Source organism: Phoenix dactylifera, chromosome 9 (assembly GCF_009389715.1).
Source record: "Phoenix dactylifera cultivar Barhee BC4 chromosome 9, palm_55x_up_171113_PBpolish2nd_filt_p, whole genome shotgun sequence".
Taxonomy (NCBI): Eukaryota; Viridiplantae; Streptophyta; class Magnoliopsida; order Arecales; family Arecaceae; genus Phoenix; species Phoenix dactylifera.
Genome location: NC_052400.1, coordinates 18,260,512 through 18,276,039, shown reverse-complemented (window position 1 = coordinate 18,276,039; position 15,528 = coordinate 18,260,512). Strand labels below are relative to the sequence as shown.

General features: G+C 38.2%; 1 protein-coding gene across 1 annotated transcript; it reads right to left on the bottom strand.

Annotated features, from left to right (window-relative positions):
* Positions 1-257: 257 nt before the first annotated feature.
* LOC103705485 lies at positions 258-14,588 on the bottom strand. Its single transcript, XM_008789249.3, has 5 exons — positions 13,506-14,588; positions 3,687-4,272; positions 1,775-3,200; positions 1,580-1,669; positions 258-746 (listed from the first exon to the last, which is right to left on the bottom strand). The coding sequence occupies exons 1-5, from the start codon at positions 14,200-14,202 to the stop codon at positions 318-320; spliced, it is 3,228 nt and encodes a 1,075-aa protein (XP_008787471.2). The 5' UTR covers positions 14,203-14,588; the 3' UTR covers positions 258-317.
* Positions 14,589-15,528: the final 940 nt, after the last annotated feature.

The window sequence follows — 15,528 nt, the reverse complement described above, 5'->3', positions numbered from 1 at the left end:
TGACTGATATTTATGCAAATTTTGGAAGTCTAGCAGGTGTTTTTTTTTTCTCATGCCATTTCTCCTAGGACCTGTCTTGGTGACTGCAGCTTTTTATACCGTAACAAAGCAGAACAGACTTTCCCCTAAGAATTGGATGCAATTAAATGGAACTGAATTCCCATTTTTTTTTTTTGTGGGTGGGTTGGGGGGGGGGGGGGGGGGGGGGGGTGTGCAGATATTGGACAATGATTAATGCAACATATGCAAGCAAAAGGTGAGCACCATGATCCACATTGGACATGGCATTGCAGAAAAAGAATGGAACAGAAATTGTTTCAATGTGTACTTCCAGGAGAAATAGGTATCCGGTTTAAATTTACCCTACACTCTGGCATTACAACATCGCATGCCTGTGAACCCTCACCAAAAACAACAGCATCAGAAATGACATCAGAATGTCGTTGTTTTGCATCACCAGAAAGATCACCTTGTGCATCGGCATTAGTGTCCTGCTGTTGCTCGGCATCACCGGGAACATTATCTTTGGCTTCAGTAATAAAATTGCTTCCTTCTTCTGTGCTCTTACAGGAATTAGCATTTGCCAACGACAATTCTTCAGGGAGCTGATCATCAACCACCTTCACTTTATCTGCATCAGAAGCTTCTGGAGAATCTTTTTCTCCTCTTGAGGAGTCGGTTACAGTTACAACAGGGAACATTTCTCTTGCTATTTCACGCTGCTTCTTATACAATGACATGGCTCTCTGCACAGTTCAAACCATGGAGGTAAACTCGTGCCACTAACAGAATACTTTGCAACTATTTGATACTGTTATTAGGTTCACAGTTCAGTCTGCTCTCACAGGAGAGATGCACTCTTCTTTTATTCCCCCACCAATAGAAGGATCCAGGTTATTTTAATACTATATTTGAATTCCCACGAGTATTTTGATGATGGTAAACACAGAGCTCAGAACTTAGAAAAAACTTGTACCAAGTTTTACAATGTTCAATTTATGAAAAGGTGGGGTTCATGATAAGCATTCCCAACAAGGTTATTAATGAACCCATCTTAAATTTATGGTCCTCAATAATATTTTCATAAAATTGGGTATTAGACAACCAAACAGCCACCTTGATGTGGAAACTTTTGACTCATGGGACCCTTACTGACAAGGATAACATCTACAATATGGAAACAGACATACAGAAAAATTCATGACATGGGCATGTGGTACATGTTAGAGCGCACACACTTACTGTGGAAGAGGCAAAGGAACCCTAAACTACCAAAAAGCAATGAGTTTAAATGGTTAAATCTACCTTTCATCCCACCATTTCGAACAAAACAAAATGTTTATATACACATGGTTGGGGTGTCAGACAAAAAATGCCTACATGCAGGTAACTGAATTACCTCCTTTTTTGGCCCGTATTAAATTCTAAAGTTCTAAAATTCAGTACCATACAGTGCTCTGAATTGTTTTTGCGTATCAGTTTATGTGCACGCAAACTAGAAGCCTGCAAGAACAAAGCCTAAAGAATACATAAACAAAAGTAAAAATAGCAAAGATCACCACAGAGAGCACAAATATACCTGAAAAACAGCCTCTGTATTTGCAGGAAACAGAGAACTTAAGATGTTATTTGGGCTCTTCTTTACCACTTTATTCTCATCATTAATGTTCTGTAACAGAAAAAATTTGATAATCAACACCCACATGTACATAAGCTTATACATGAAGGTACACAACAATAGATTTTTGTTTAATACAGAAAATGTTGTAAATACCTGATGGTATCCATGCTTTGAAATATTACATACACCATTGTCACTAGTTCCCAATAGCGTTAAGCATTGTTTATACAACTCTGCGGAGGCAAGGTCAACTGAGATATCAAGCTTAGAAAGGTAATTACAGCAAAAACGGGAGCAATCATCTCCTGCTATCTTAGAAGGAATGGGAGTCTTTTCATATATAGATTTTGGAGGCACTTCAGCAGCATTCTTAGCAGGAGGTGCATCATTAGATCGCTTGATTTCATTACTTTCTGAGAGGACCTGTTCACTGCGAGACTGGTTGCCAGATTGCCTAGTCCAACCTTCATCTGGCAGTGAATGACTTAAATAATCTGGCTCCTTCTGAGGCTGAGGAATCTCAATATTCAAATTTCCATTTTGTCCCTTCCACATACCAGCACTCATCCCCCACCCTCTGCTGCCCATTAGATATCTATTCTGATTATCCCATTCTGGTCTACCATGGACATGGGAATCATCACCAAGTACACCAGTGCTTCCATCCCACCCTTGCAATTGAGGACATGGATCCTCCATTGGATTGTGCCACCCGAATGGGCGGACATGACCAGCTGCTCCATGCATGTGATAAGAAACACCATCATGGGTCACATCCATAGGCGGTCTCATTCCATATAGAGATGCAGGAGGAAATTGCTGCATAGCTGAAGGAAATCCAGGAGGCATCAGCCCATGCTGGAAAGGTATGAAACCATTAGCAACTGGAGATGGCCAAGTTGGGGCACCATTCCAAGCATTTCCATGTCCTTTCCCAGTAATGAGATCACTATTTCTTCTGTAATGGCTGCTAGATTTACGTTCCTCGATATGAAATCTATTGTCATCTTTATATGAACCGAAAACTAAAGGACTGTCAACTCCATTCCTGACAGGTGGCGGAGGTGGATAATGAACTGGTGAACTTTCAGGGAAATGGCCATTTCGGTTGAAAGATGGACCAAGAGGAACATGTTCGTTGCTCTCTGTCCGAGAATAGTTATCCATAATAAGGTTCTTCAATGGTAACTCTCGCTCTCTGCCATCTACAGTAGAATAATCTTTTTTATCCATGTAAGAACTGCATTTTTTGGCCACGTCTTCAATATCAAGACTATGCCTTGTGCCGCTTCTATATAAAAATTGATCATTTGTGGACTGCGATATTTCTGTTAACCGAATTGATTGGGTTTGACCATCTGATCGTCGGATCTTATCATGTTGTGAAGCTGTTTCAACCAGATAGTCACCTGAATTCATGTGAACCTTCATTTTGGCCTTCTCCAAAGTCCGGGAATCAGAAGTTCTATCACAACCTCTTGAAACACCAGCAAGATCTCCCATGGAAGGTGCACTAGGGCGATCTCTCTCTCCCAACAGCAAGCCTTGGTGTGTAGGCTCCGCTTGCCTTGAGCTACGCCTGAAAGACATAAAGATGAAAGCACATTATACACTTCTAGTATCAACTATCTGACAAATTCTCCTAGAGAAAGACTATCTCCAACTCAAAACATTTCTTTTAACTTCAGAACATCACCAATGAACACAGCACCACACATATGAGTAACGGGCATAGAAAGCACCAGAGAGACAAGCAGGCAATCAACAAAACTAAAGAGATCCATGGAAATAATGGAGACAACATCGACAGGGGATGACTCATCAGAAGCTCTATAGAGGTGTCCATCTCAACAAGGTATCTCCATCATACAAGCACATCCTTTCCAGATGGTCAAAAAATCAGCTGGCTGGAGAAGAGGGAGGGAGGGAAGAAGGAAACTCTGATGTGCAAAAAGAATGAATTAAAACAGGCACTGAGATGAAGCTACTGGATATGAAGACCAAAGGTTATGGACACTACCAAGAATGGGAGTAAACAGCATGTAATAAATAAAAATGCTTATACCTGCTCTGATCCTTAATGGCATGAACACTGGAGCCGGAAGAACTCTTTGGCCGCTTATTGCTCCGATTGGAATCAATCTTGTTTGTACTTCGAGGCCTCAAGTCACCATAAGCATCATTTTCGTCAAATGACCTTTTTCTTCCCCATGAATCTTTATGTCTGCTGCTATAATCCTCAACATAAGAACCACCATGATCACTATCCTGAAGCCTACTTTCCTTATAGCGACTCTCTGAAGTCCTATTTTCATCCCTATGATGCTTACTGTCAGATCTGTCACTAGTACGATCCCTTGAGGAGTGCTCATCTTGGTGTCCATCATCTCGATGCCTTTGATCCCTGTCAAGATCCTCCCTGTATTTACCTTTATACCTTCCATCTTTATGCTTTTCATCCCTGTGCCTCTCATCTTTATAGCTTTCATTTTTGGGGCGATCATCTCTTGAAGATAATCGCCTATTATCACTATCTCTACCATCACCCTGCCATATATCTCTATCACCAGAGCCATCTCCCCTCCTCCTAATACGTTTTTCAAGCTCCTTCTCTAGCTCAACATTACGCAATTCACCTTGTACTTGCCATTCTGGAAACCCAAAAACAAATGAAACATATAATTGAACAAACAATGCTTGATCATTGTTGACAAAAATATTACTTAATAAATGCTGCTGATGGACTACATTAGAAATATTATGAAAATTTGTAGCACATCTCCATTCCATAATTTACCAGGTTTAACTAAAATGCATACCCAATCTAACTGCAAGTGCCTATAGATTACATGGGGGGAAAAACATTGCTGTAACTGCCTAGGAAAAAGAGACTTATTAAACATAGCAAGCGCTAATAAAAAAGTAATTGGAAGCATAAAAAAAGGATAGTAATAAATGCCTTATTGTCAAGCAAAGAGAAAATATTGCACAAGATTGCATCCCTGATAGAGCATGATAAATCACAAAAGTGGGATGTTTGAGAACATGAACAGGAATTAATGAATAATTGAGTAAACTTATTTTATAGAAATTCAAAATAGTATGACATGATGAGAGACATAATATAAACTAATCCTTTAAGAAATGCATATATTAAACAGACAGCTATTTGGCAACAAAAGAAAATATATGTTCCAAGCAGGTATCTTTATCCATCATCAATAATGCTTCATTTGATACCGTCAATACAAAAAACTCCAAGATTTCAAGAGAATGAAAGATAAATGGGCGTTAACAACTAATTTATGAATATATAAAGTACCTACTATTAAATTGGTTTGCCTCTGTGCCATTACTGTTGCATACAGACATACTAACAGAGACTTTTTCTAATTAATATACCCATTATATACATCAACAGAATAATAGAGGCTGAGTGTAAAAATCACCATGTCCATGCTTTTTCAAGTTACTAAAAGTTATTTGGGGCCTTCACATACTCGAGTATATGACATCCTTAAAGCCTTATTGAGATTTTTACCAAGCAATGCCACTTCCATGGTGGTGCAACTCTTGTGTTTTCCCCACCTCCCAAGTTCAGTTACACACATGATGGGATTACATGTAATGAATAGCACAAGTACTGCAGTCTTAATAAGGCAATATTAACTATCAATTTAAACAAAAGAATTTCATAAGAAAAATAAATTATAAAAGAGAAAAATTAAATCACCAATGTTGACACTTGATATCATGATTTAGATCCAAATATGCTTTCAGCCAATCTAATATACCTTTTCTAATGGAGTCATCATGACCTATATTAACAAGATTTACATATCCGGACTTGAGTACAAGGCTTCAAGTCCCGGTGTGGCGCCCTACAGGCCGTTAAGATAGGGGACCCTTCCATGTGTCAAGACGAGACTGTCCTGTCATCACCCCAGCTTCCCGTTCAATGCATCCTAGGACATCCACCATCAAGTGCTGGGGCGACAAGAGGTGGTGGCATGCCATTCCACGGAAACCGAGATGCACATGTCTGATAGGATTTGAATCATTGCTTGAGTATAACAAGTTAACAAAAATTTCATCTAAAGCTTTTGCCTAACAAACATAGTGATAGTCGGGAACAGTGGACAGAATGATATGATTTAACGAAAGGAGTTGAAAAGGAGATTCTCCTTCGGTATCTTCTTCCAATAGTTTCAATTGGCATAATAAGCTCTTCGTACTTCAGCTGAAAGTGATTCTACCAAAATACACCTTTTGCACAAGCTATACTATGTTACAAGTTGAATTATTGACCTGCTTAAAGCCTAAAACAACTTTAAGTTCAATATCTTCTGTTCTCCATTACTCAACTACAACCGAAATTAAAAAATTGAAATTCCTCAAAAAAAAAACAGTCAACAGAAAATCCATCATGCAAGACCATCAGTCCACTATAGTCTTAAGTCTTAACTTTTATATACTTCATTGAAATTTCTCTTTTCCTAATTTAGCAGAAGAAAAAAAACAAGACATCAGCAGAATCACGCTCTCTAAAAATAAGTGGTGAACCACATGCACACTAAAAGGTTGAAAATGATGTAGAGAAAATACCTTGACCCAAACATAATAGTCCATGTAGGTTTAGAGATGCATGCCCTCCTCCCCTCGCCACGCCCCCACCCCCCGAAAAAAAAAAATCCAAATCCATCCCAAATTTTAATGATTGATTCTCATCTTGAATTCAATATATCATCAGGTTCATGGGATCCAATATTTAGCATCGAGGAAAAATCCACAAAAGAGTGACGAAGCCTATCATATTCATGCCCTCAATGGCATCACTTCCCTATATGTCTCTCTTCAATACATGCATAAAAGGATAGATGAAAAGAATCTCAATCACAAAAACCATCACCCCCACCCCCACCCCCACCCCCCCCAAAAAACAAAAGAAAAAAAAATAAGGATCAATTTGACATCGCATTATTTCTCATTGTTTTTTCTTTAAAAAATCATAGAAACCGACACAAAAAATATATTTAGTGATACTATTTTTATTTTCTATTTTCAAAAACTATTTTCATTATTTCTAGGAAAAATAAAAATAAGAAAATTTTACTTCACTATTTTCATAAACAAGAAATATCTTTTACCACCACCTCGAATACCACCTCCACTTTCGCTGCTATCAATGCCGCCATTGCCGCCACCATCGCCATCACCACTATCACCATCGCCATCATCTCCAACATCACCATTGCCACCACCACATCATTATCCACACCACCACCACCACACCATCATCCACACTGCCGCCACCATTATTTCCACTGCCACTGTCACCACCACCACCATCGTCTCCACTACCACAACCGCTGCAACCACCAACATCGCCCCACTACCAACTCCAACACATTTGCTACACTACTGCCGCCACCACAACCTCTACCTGGCCACCACCACGACCTCTGCCTCACCACCACCACTATTAACACAACCACCACCACATTATTGATGCTCCCATCACCACTGCCTCTGTTGCTACAACCATTCGCCTTCATTGTCTCCACCACAACTATCACTGCCTCAGTCACTATCATATTTATATTTTTTAAAAATTTCCATTTTTAAAATAAGAGAAGTGAAAGTGATGCCAAACAAACCTAAATCCAACCGGAAAATTGAAGTTCAGCTCTAAATTCAAATCTATTTTTAAACAAAAATTGAAATCAAAATCTAAAAATACGTAAGGATCCAAAATCTGACCTATCAGGAACCTATTCATAAGTAGCATAACCTTCAGCTTGGTCCATGATGGAAATGAATAAATCAAAGTCTAACACATTAATGAGCCCTTTTGTCAACCATTTTTTGCCCAACCTAAACCTCTATTAAGGTGACTGAGCAAAAAATGCACAAGCCGCAAAACCCGAAAGCATAATTTTTGAAGGAGAAACACAGCAAGGAAAAAGAACACTATATAATTCCCCAAAGACAAGCATAGATCTCAATGTGATCATTCCAATGCATTTCAGGTCTCAGCATCACATAGCACATCTGATCTCAGTCCACCAATATAAAAGGACACCCACATGCTCCCTACATCAATTAGTGGTCTGCTTTATATGCCTCTTTAATTATTTCTCTTACAAAATGCCAGCATAGTTAAATGAATGATACAGAGGATGGCCGGTTGGGGGAGGGTTCCACTTTTAGATATTTATAATTTAAAATTAGTGAGTATCTTTAAATGCAATAGGCCTTGAAATGAGTTACAGATAGAATCCACACGTAGTTAACCATCCTCCTTCATAACCTAACTGATCTGCAGAAGACAATACTCTAGTTTGAAAAGACTAGAGGTAGAAAACAGTAAGCAACCGAAACCTGCCAAACTGGTTCAAGTTGATCTTGGGGGTTTAAAGAGAGGCTTCAGATGAGAGGCAGGGATTCATCTAAGGGTCAGTTTCAAACTTAAAAATGAAATTAATTATGTCAGACTTCATTACTAACTAAACCTTTTTAACTATAACTGCCCTTCGACCTTAAGCCAAACCACCATATCTTTTCATGTAAATTTGAAATGGAAATAACAGTGTTGTGAACAATTACTTTTGAGTGTTGTGGCATCAAATACCTTTGAAATGTAATTTTTTATAAGGAAGTAGTAATGTTGACATCATTGAATGGATCAGAATGTTAATCAATGAAAGAGATGAAGGAACATAAAAGTTATGAAGACTGGAATGTTGAGGTAAGCATAAGGAAAAACTAAGAAATATAGGGCTAAGAGCAAATCAAAGGAAGTGCAACAAGTGAAAAAAAAATCACTAAATTTAATTAATAGCAAATTTGCTAAGATGGTATAAGCTTATGCAACAAAGAATGGGGAGGATAAAATGAGGATTGACCTGCATGTTTGTTTCAAAAAAATAGTAAATATAAAAAAGGAAACCAGGTTGATTTTCCTCACTTCAATTCGAAATTGTGCAAGTTGAAGAAACCATGCCATGAGAGGCACAACAATTTAATGTCATCTACATCCTCTTGGAGACAATCCATGGACTCAGAAGCTATAATGGAGGACCTCCAAATTATTCAAATTGGGCGAGATCCATTAGTGATCATATGTTACACAATGAGAGTACTGCATATCTATTGGCATATCCATAGCTTTAACTCAAGGATCTACGATACCTATTTATAGATGACTTGTCATCATATGTATCTGAAAATCATAACAAGATTCAGTGACCCACATACAGAAATGACTTGCATGGGTAGACAATTTCAAACATTTTGGTCATTAGATGTGTAGCAGGTATATGCAGCCACCACTATGGCTACCTCCTCCATACGAAACTCATAACGTACATTTTTGCTACCTATGTTGGCGGTGATGATCGGTGTCTACCACAACATTGGTGCATATATGGAGCACATGAGAGCGAAACTAACACTATACATGGTTTTCTCAAGACACCAACATGGAAATCATCTAAAACATGCTTCTGTGTACAATTCTGTATTGTTTGCTTAATTGTTTGCATGACAAATCACCTAGCTATGCAATCTATGTAGTACAAGAATAGATAAAGATGCAAGGATGACTATCAATGCTAGATTCTGTTTAGCAATCAATAACTGCATTATTTCTTCAAAACATCTATGAAATAATATAAAACAATTAAACATTGGTCTAAGTTTAAATAATGTACCTTAATGCACTAACTGCAAATTGCTTGACAGATTTGTGTACCATTTTGTGTTGGCGCATGCCAAGAATCAGCATGCTATGACATAACATACCATGATGATCCCTAAATGGAACACGATACACAGGGCTTCAATTCTTAAAACCAGTAAGATCCAAACAGACAAAAAATAAGGAATATAAATAGCACATATTAACAAAAAGTTGCAGCATAGCTCAAAAAGTATTCACAAGATAGACCTCCATTGTAGGGACAGCAAAAGTTACTAGTGGGCATGCTTTTCTTATCTTCTGATAAAATGTTATCTAGGCTTCCTGCTGTCTAGGGTTCTTTCTAAAAATTCTGCTACCCTTTTCAATACCTAAATACATCATTGGTTTTGTATACTAATTTTCCGATCTAGCCCTCCGTCACCCTTTTTCTCAATCTAAACAATTATATATCTCCATATGCATTTAAAACTAAAAGCAAGAAATTAATCAATCAACTCCACATTTTATCTCTGAAACCTAAACTGCAAGAATGAACATATTTAATTACAAAATTATAGCCATAGTCTAAGACAAGACACCATATAGTCAAAGGACAATTCAACTCATTGCCAGGGAGAGCTTTTGCCCCAAAATGAACAAAGTAACTAGAGAGGAAAAAAGAAGAAAGAAAAAACTTACATAATAACATATTTAAATCCCACGTGTCGTCAAAATAACAAAAAATATATTTGGGTTCTCTAGTTCATGTTTTTGACTTGTGCCCCAGTTACCATCACTGGCCTAGCCAAATTTAACTACAAGATCATATTGAGGATGGTGTACAAAACAATACTAGTTGGCTCCATCTTGGCCGTATATATACTTTGCAATGCTCAAAAATGACTGAAGAGCAATACCATAAGAACTAAAAATGGCAATCACTATTTTTCACCTCCTGGTCAGTTCAGCAGATCTAAAAATCTGATCTAACAATCTTATTTACAGAAAGATAGATAAAAATTTTCTTTACACCGCAAAATGGGGAACACAAAAGAGAGGGTACGGTTATTCGATTGAAACCACAATTATGAACAGAAATATATTTACACGAAATCACCATTTTTTACAAGAGAAACAAGCTTTTAATTATAACTTACGAATTGCAACAAATACTGGTTTTTTCAATGTTCCATGGAGACCAATATTATCTATATCCTTGCCTGATTTGGATAAGGATAATATGTTTAAATTTCCTACAAGTTAAAGCAATGAGGAGCTCATCATTTTACAGAAAAATGGGTTGAAAAAGATTCATATGAGATTAATTTTCATGCATAGGTAGACCTATGAGCTCTCAACTAACTTAAGCAACCAAATTGACTTTTTAAGGCTTTCAATAAAGAGTCAAGAAGATAATTCTGTCAATATATACAAAGAGAAAAAAAACTTACTTAGCCCCATATAATTTTAACTACCTTAAACATTATTAACGGACTTCTCCATCACCTGGCGACCATAGTCGTGAACCCCCCTATTTTGCTGGAATAATATGTTCATAATAAGACATTTTACCATATCTAGAAAAAATGTATATCTCATCCTTGTTAAACTTTGACGGTACTATAAAATATCGACAAGAAATGAGATATGCAAAAAGAAAAGAAAAGAAAACAAGAAAATTATTATTGCCAGTAAAGCACTAGAACCACTCCATGAAATCATCAAAACAAAAAAATTTATCACCCCTAATAATGTAGCTAGTGCATGCAGTCCAAGGGACAAGCACAGGTGAGGAAAAATATCGCAAACTTCATTGAACAGACTCTGGGTTCATTGTTCCCATCCATGTTTCAAGTTTAAATTCAATTAAGTGTAGTATATAGAAGGTCCAAGTAGAATACAGGTTTATAAGCAACATAACAATGCTATCAAAAAGTAGAACGCCAGAAGCTCCAAGAAAATGTTAAACAAAATGTCATAATAATAATAAAATTACAAATCATGATGACTGCTAATCAATAAACTTTACGAGTGTCATTTCACCCACAACAACCAACAGCAAGTACTAGAACTATAACTGCAAGCAAGGAAACCCAAATATTCTGCTCATAACTAAGCAACTAGACATTTCTGCCAAAGAAAATAGTTGGTCTTGAAGACTAAGGAGTCTGATCATCCATGGGCTCACAATACTATGGGGCTTTGATTTTGTCAAAGGGTAAGGGCAGTTAGCTGATTATTGCAAAAAGCTACTCTACACATTGTTTTAGATAGAAGGTTGTCTGTCGACACAAGGTCAAAAGACTACTAAGGAATCAATAACCTGAAAATGTTGTCTGTCGACCTGGCTGAGGGTGAAAAAAGTCGAAATATCAAGTTTCAATTAAGATAGATGGAAATATTCTGACTGGCCCATTATGACTTCATATTATAAAATTATACTGACATCCAATTGATGTCGATAGAAATAAAATAATGACAATAATACTTAATCCAAGAGTAGGAAATGTTGAATCGAACAGGTAAATGATTTGACATGGAAAATTGAGATAGAGAGGTTTTCAGAAGATCAACAAAGTTCAGTATCCACACGAAGCATTTTACCCATATCTTTTTGCGTGTTTCCAAGAGAAATGCCAAGGTCTTCAAATACAAAAGTGTGGACAAATAGAGTGATTATGCGAGCCCTTAAAAGATATTATATAAAAAAGAAACTACTGAACTTGCCTCCCTAGAGTTCCAACAAGATTTCCACAATTATCTAGAAGCAAATAGGAGAGTTTAACAAAGGGAGAATGAAGAAATCATCCGTACTTTTTATTCTTTGCGCTCCCTCTTAATAGGGATTAACCTGAAATCCAATGTTTGATATGGCTAACTAAAGTTCTTTACAAGATCCATCTGGCTCTTGGATTGACACCTACAAGAACTCATCTATAACGATCCATTTAAGGATAGGAAGAGATAAGTGAAGTAGACTAACACTATGTTACAGGGTCAGGCGTTTGATAGCAATTCCAATCAAGCAATTCATAGTGTGTCAGGGAATGACTATAAATAACCCCATGCAAAAATTCCATCTAACTCAAGCTTTGAGTGAAATATCTGAAAAAATATACTTTATGAGTGTTAAAGTAATCTCCATGAGAACTGTAAGAAATGAGAAGATGTTCGAGAGAGCAAAAATTGACAAGTTGTAAAACAAAAGATTTAGCTTGGATTAAGTCCACACCTAATAATCAAGAGAATGTGAAATAGACCTAACTACGACTAAGGGCTACTTTGCACCATCTACCACAGATACAACTAACAAGCAACGCTTTACAAACCAATGAGAATCACAGACTAAAAAGCTTGATTTCTATTATGAATCAGTATCATAGTACTTTCCTCATACATTTTTGTTGCATATATTTTCTCAATCTACATATTTACAGCGGAATAGTGACATGGAAGCATACAACTCATGAAGCCTTTGCAATGGAAACCACATTAGACTCTAGATAATTAACATTGGGAATGAAAAACCAAGTGTCCAGATGACCCACACCCGATCTGCTTAAGATATTCTCATTGAAAAAGTGGAATTTAGTGGATTTTTTTTCTCTAAACTTGCAAGCTTTAATAATTTTTGCTGGCTACAATTCTAAACATAATCCTAAGTTCCTAACACTATATAAAAAAGCCGCAATGTTCCAAACTTTTCAATTCCCATAATTACCTTAATCAGAATTCAACCTCAAAAGCTTACATGCTAAACTTCTACTAAAAAAGGCATTAACATGGTTGGACCCTAACGAGGGGGATTCCAAGGAGGAACTCTCCTTGACTCTATGCATGATAAGAGTCCCACATCTTCTGAAATCCAAAATTATCGTGATTTGTTGGTCACACCAAAAACTTAGTCTTATCCAGATTAAGGACGTAATATGCCCAATAAATCATAAACAGTTTCTATAATTTCACGAAGGAAAACAGATTGATGCCTAATCCACGCTAAATGTTCATTTGGACGGCCATTTGCACGTGCATTATAAGGTGCCTGACTAAATCTTAAACCTATGTGACACACAAAGCACATGTCAATACCAGTTCAGAAAGTAATAAACGATGTCACAAAAGTTGTCGTATAACAACCTAACCAGAGAAGGTAATCATGAGACAGTCTGGAAAACTAAATACTATAGCGATAGGTTATCTTACCAGTAATTTCCTTATCCTTCTTCATTACTCTCTCCTCTTCAGAGGAGCCTGTTTTAGCACCTTGGTTCCGAGTCCCCGCATCGTCGGACCTCCCGTGCCTGGATTCATGGACCTTCTTATCCCTCTCTAATCCACGCTCCCTCCCCTTCTCCTTTGCATCTTTGTGCTGGCTACTGCTTTCTCTAAGGCTCACATCACGGCTCAAATCCTTCTCCGATCGCCGCTTCGTCGACTCAACCTTACTGCTACTGTCCTCGTACCTTTCAGTATAACCCTCACGCCTTCTGCTTGACCTTTCCCTCGAATCAACAGCCGAAAGCTTCGATTTTGCGGCCTTCTTCGGTTCTGAAGGCCCAATGTTCTCACCTTTAGGCCCCGAATCGGCCACGCCATCATTGCCTCGATCGCCCTTCCACCGATCACTCGCTGCCAAATCTTCTGCCCTATCTTTCCTCTTCCTACCATGCTCCACAGACACATTGCCATTACCAGCACCGCTCGGATCCTTCCCCTGAGATGACTGCGGCAAAGAAGAGGACTTCCGCTTCTCAGATTCCTGATCCCTCGAAAACCTAGAACCACCGCCCCGCTCTTCAACCCTCTCCTTGCAGTCCCTCGAGTTCCTACCCTCCTCGGAATCCGACCGCTCGCCGTACTTGTGGTCTCTGTGCGATCTATGACCGGAGCTCCGCGGCATGTTGCACGAAAGTCCAAACCTCAAAACCCTAATTCCAAAATCTGGATCGAAAATCCAAAACGCGAATAAAAACCCCAGCACAAACCTCGTCAAAGAAACAATATGTCCGGATGGCTCCGCCGCAAAACAGAACGAAATCTTGCGGTACTTGCCGTAATCCGGCCTCACCGCAGAGAAGGCTCGCCTTGGGATCAGAAACCGAAGAAAAGATCGAAAAAAAGTCGACCAGTATCTCGCCAAGCGGCCGAAGGATATCGGAATCGAAGAATAGAGGGAAAAGCGAAAGGGGGAAGAGAAGGGAAGACGGAAATCGCGAGGGGCCGGGCTTCGCGAACGAGGGAGAGCGAGCTCCAGGGGGATTTCGTTTCTCGAGATAAAATTGTAACTCGCGGCCGCGTCCGGGGAAGTCCCGGATAGATTATAATTCTTATGAACGAAAAAACCCTTGACCCTTTGTGGTATTACGATGAGGACCACGGGGTTTTGGCGATCAGTTGCGATTACTTCACGTGTGGGGTAAGGGTACGTTGGTAATTTTGTTGAGCCTACAATACGATGTCTCGCGGTGGAAGACTTCTTTTGGCCTTTCGTGGCAGTCCGTACGGCCAGTGACCGCGGTTGGATTACTCGTTTCGATGATCCGCAGGGACAGGGTTGCCAAGTTGAACCGGGGTCAGGTGACTCTCCGTGCTCTCTACGCATAATTAAAAGATGAGACGGAACCGTACGTGATTAGCTTTCCTTTTTCGCTTGAGGTACAGGTGACTCGGCTGTGTGGGTCCATGGCTTTGATGCCACTTGCAAGTTTGCAACAAGGCAACCAATCCGGTTTTTAATCCGATCGCATTTTACTCAGGAAAGCCGATTATAGAATGCAGTGGAGGCCGTGTAGTGTTGGATTCCATAATGAAGACTTAATCTCAAATTAATAATCTCACTCCTCTGGTTAGGCCAGGAGGGGGAACAATTACACCTATTATGAAATTTAATAATTTCAATAATAAAACTTAGCTTAACTTTACTCAATTAAGACTTAATCCTAAATTAGTTAGAATCGATTATATAAATCCTCTTACTTCATTAAATAATTTAAATAATAAAAGAAAATATTAAATATTAAAAATAATTTATAATATCTAAAATAGGTAACAGTGAAAATATTAATTATAATTTTATTAAAGATTAATTGGATGGTAGATGGTTTTGTTCAAACATATAATAGATGTTCAACAATCACTAATAGTATCGGGTCATGGTTCGTATAAATAGATTAGGCTTTGCCTAACTTAAATACAGTCTAATCATTTCATCCTCCAACTCAATCTA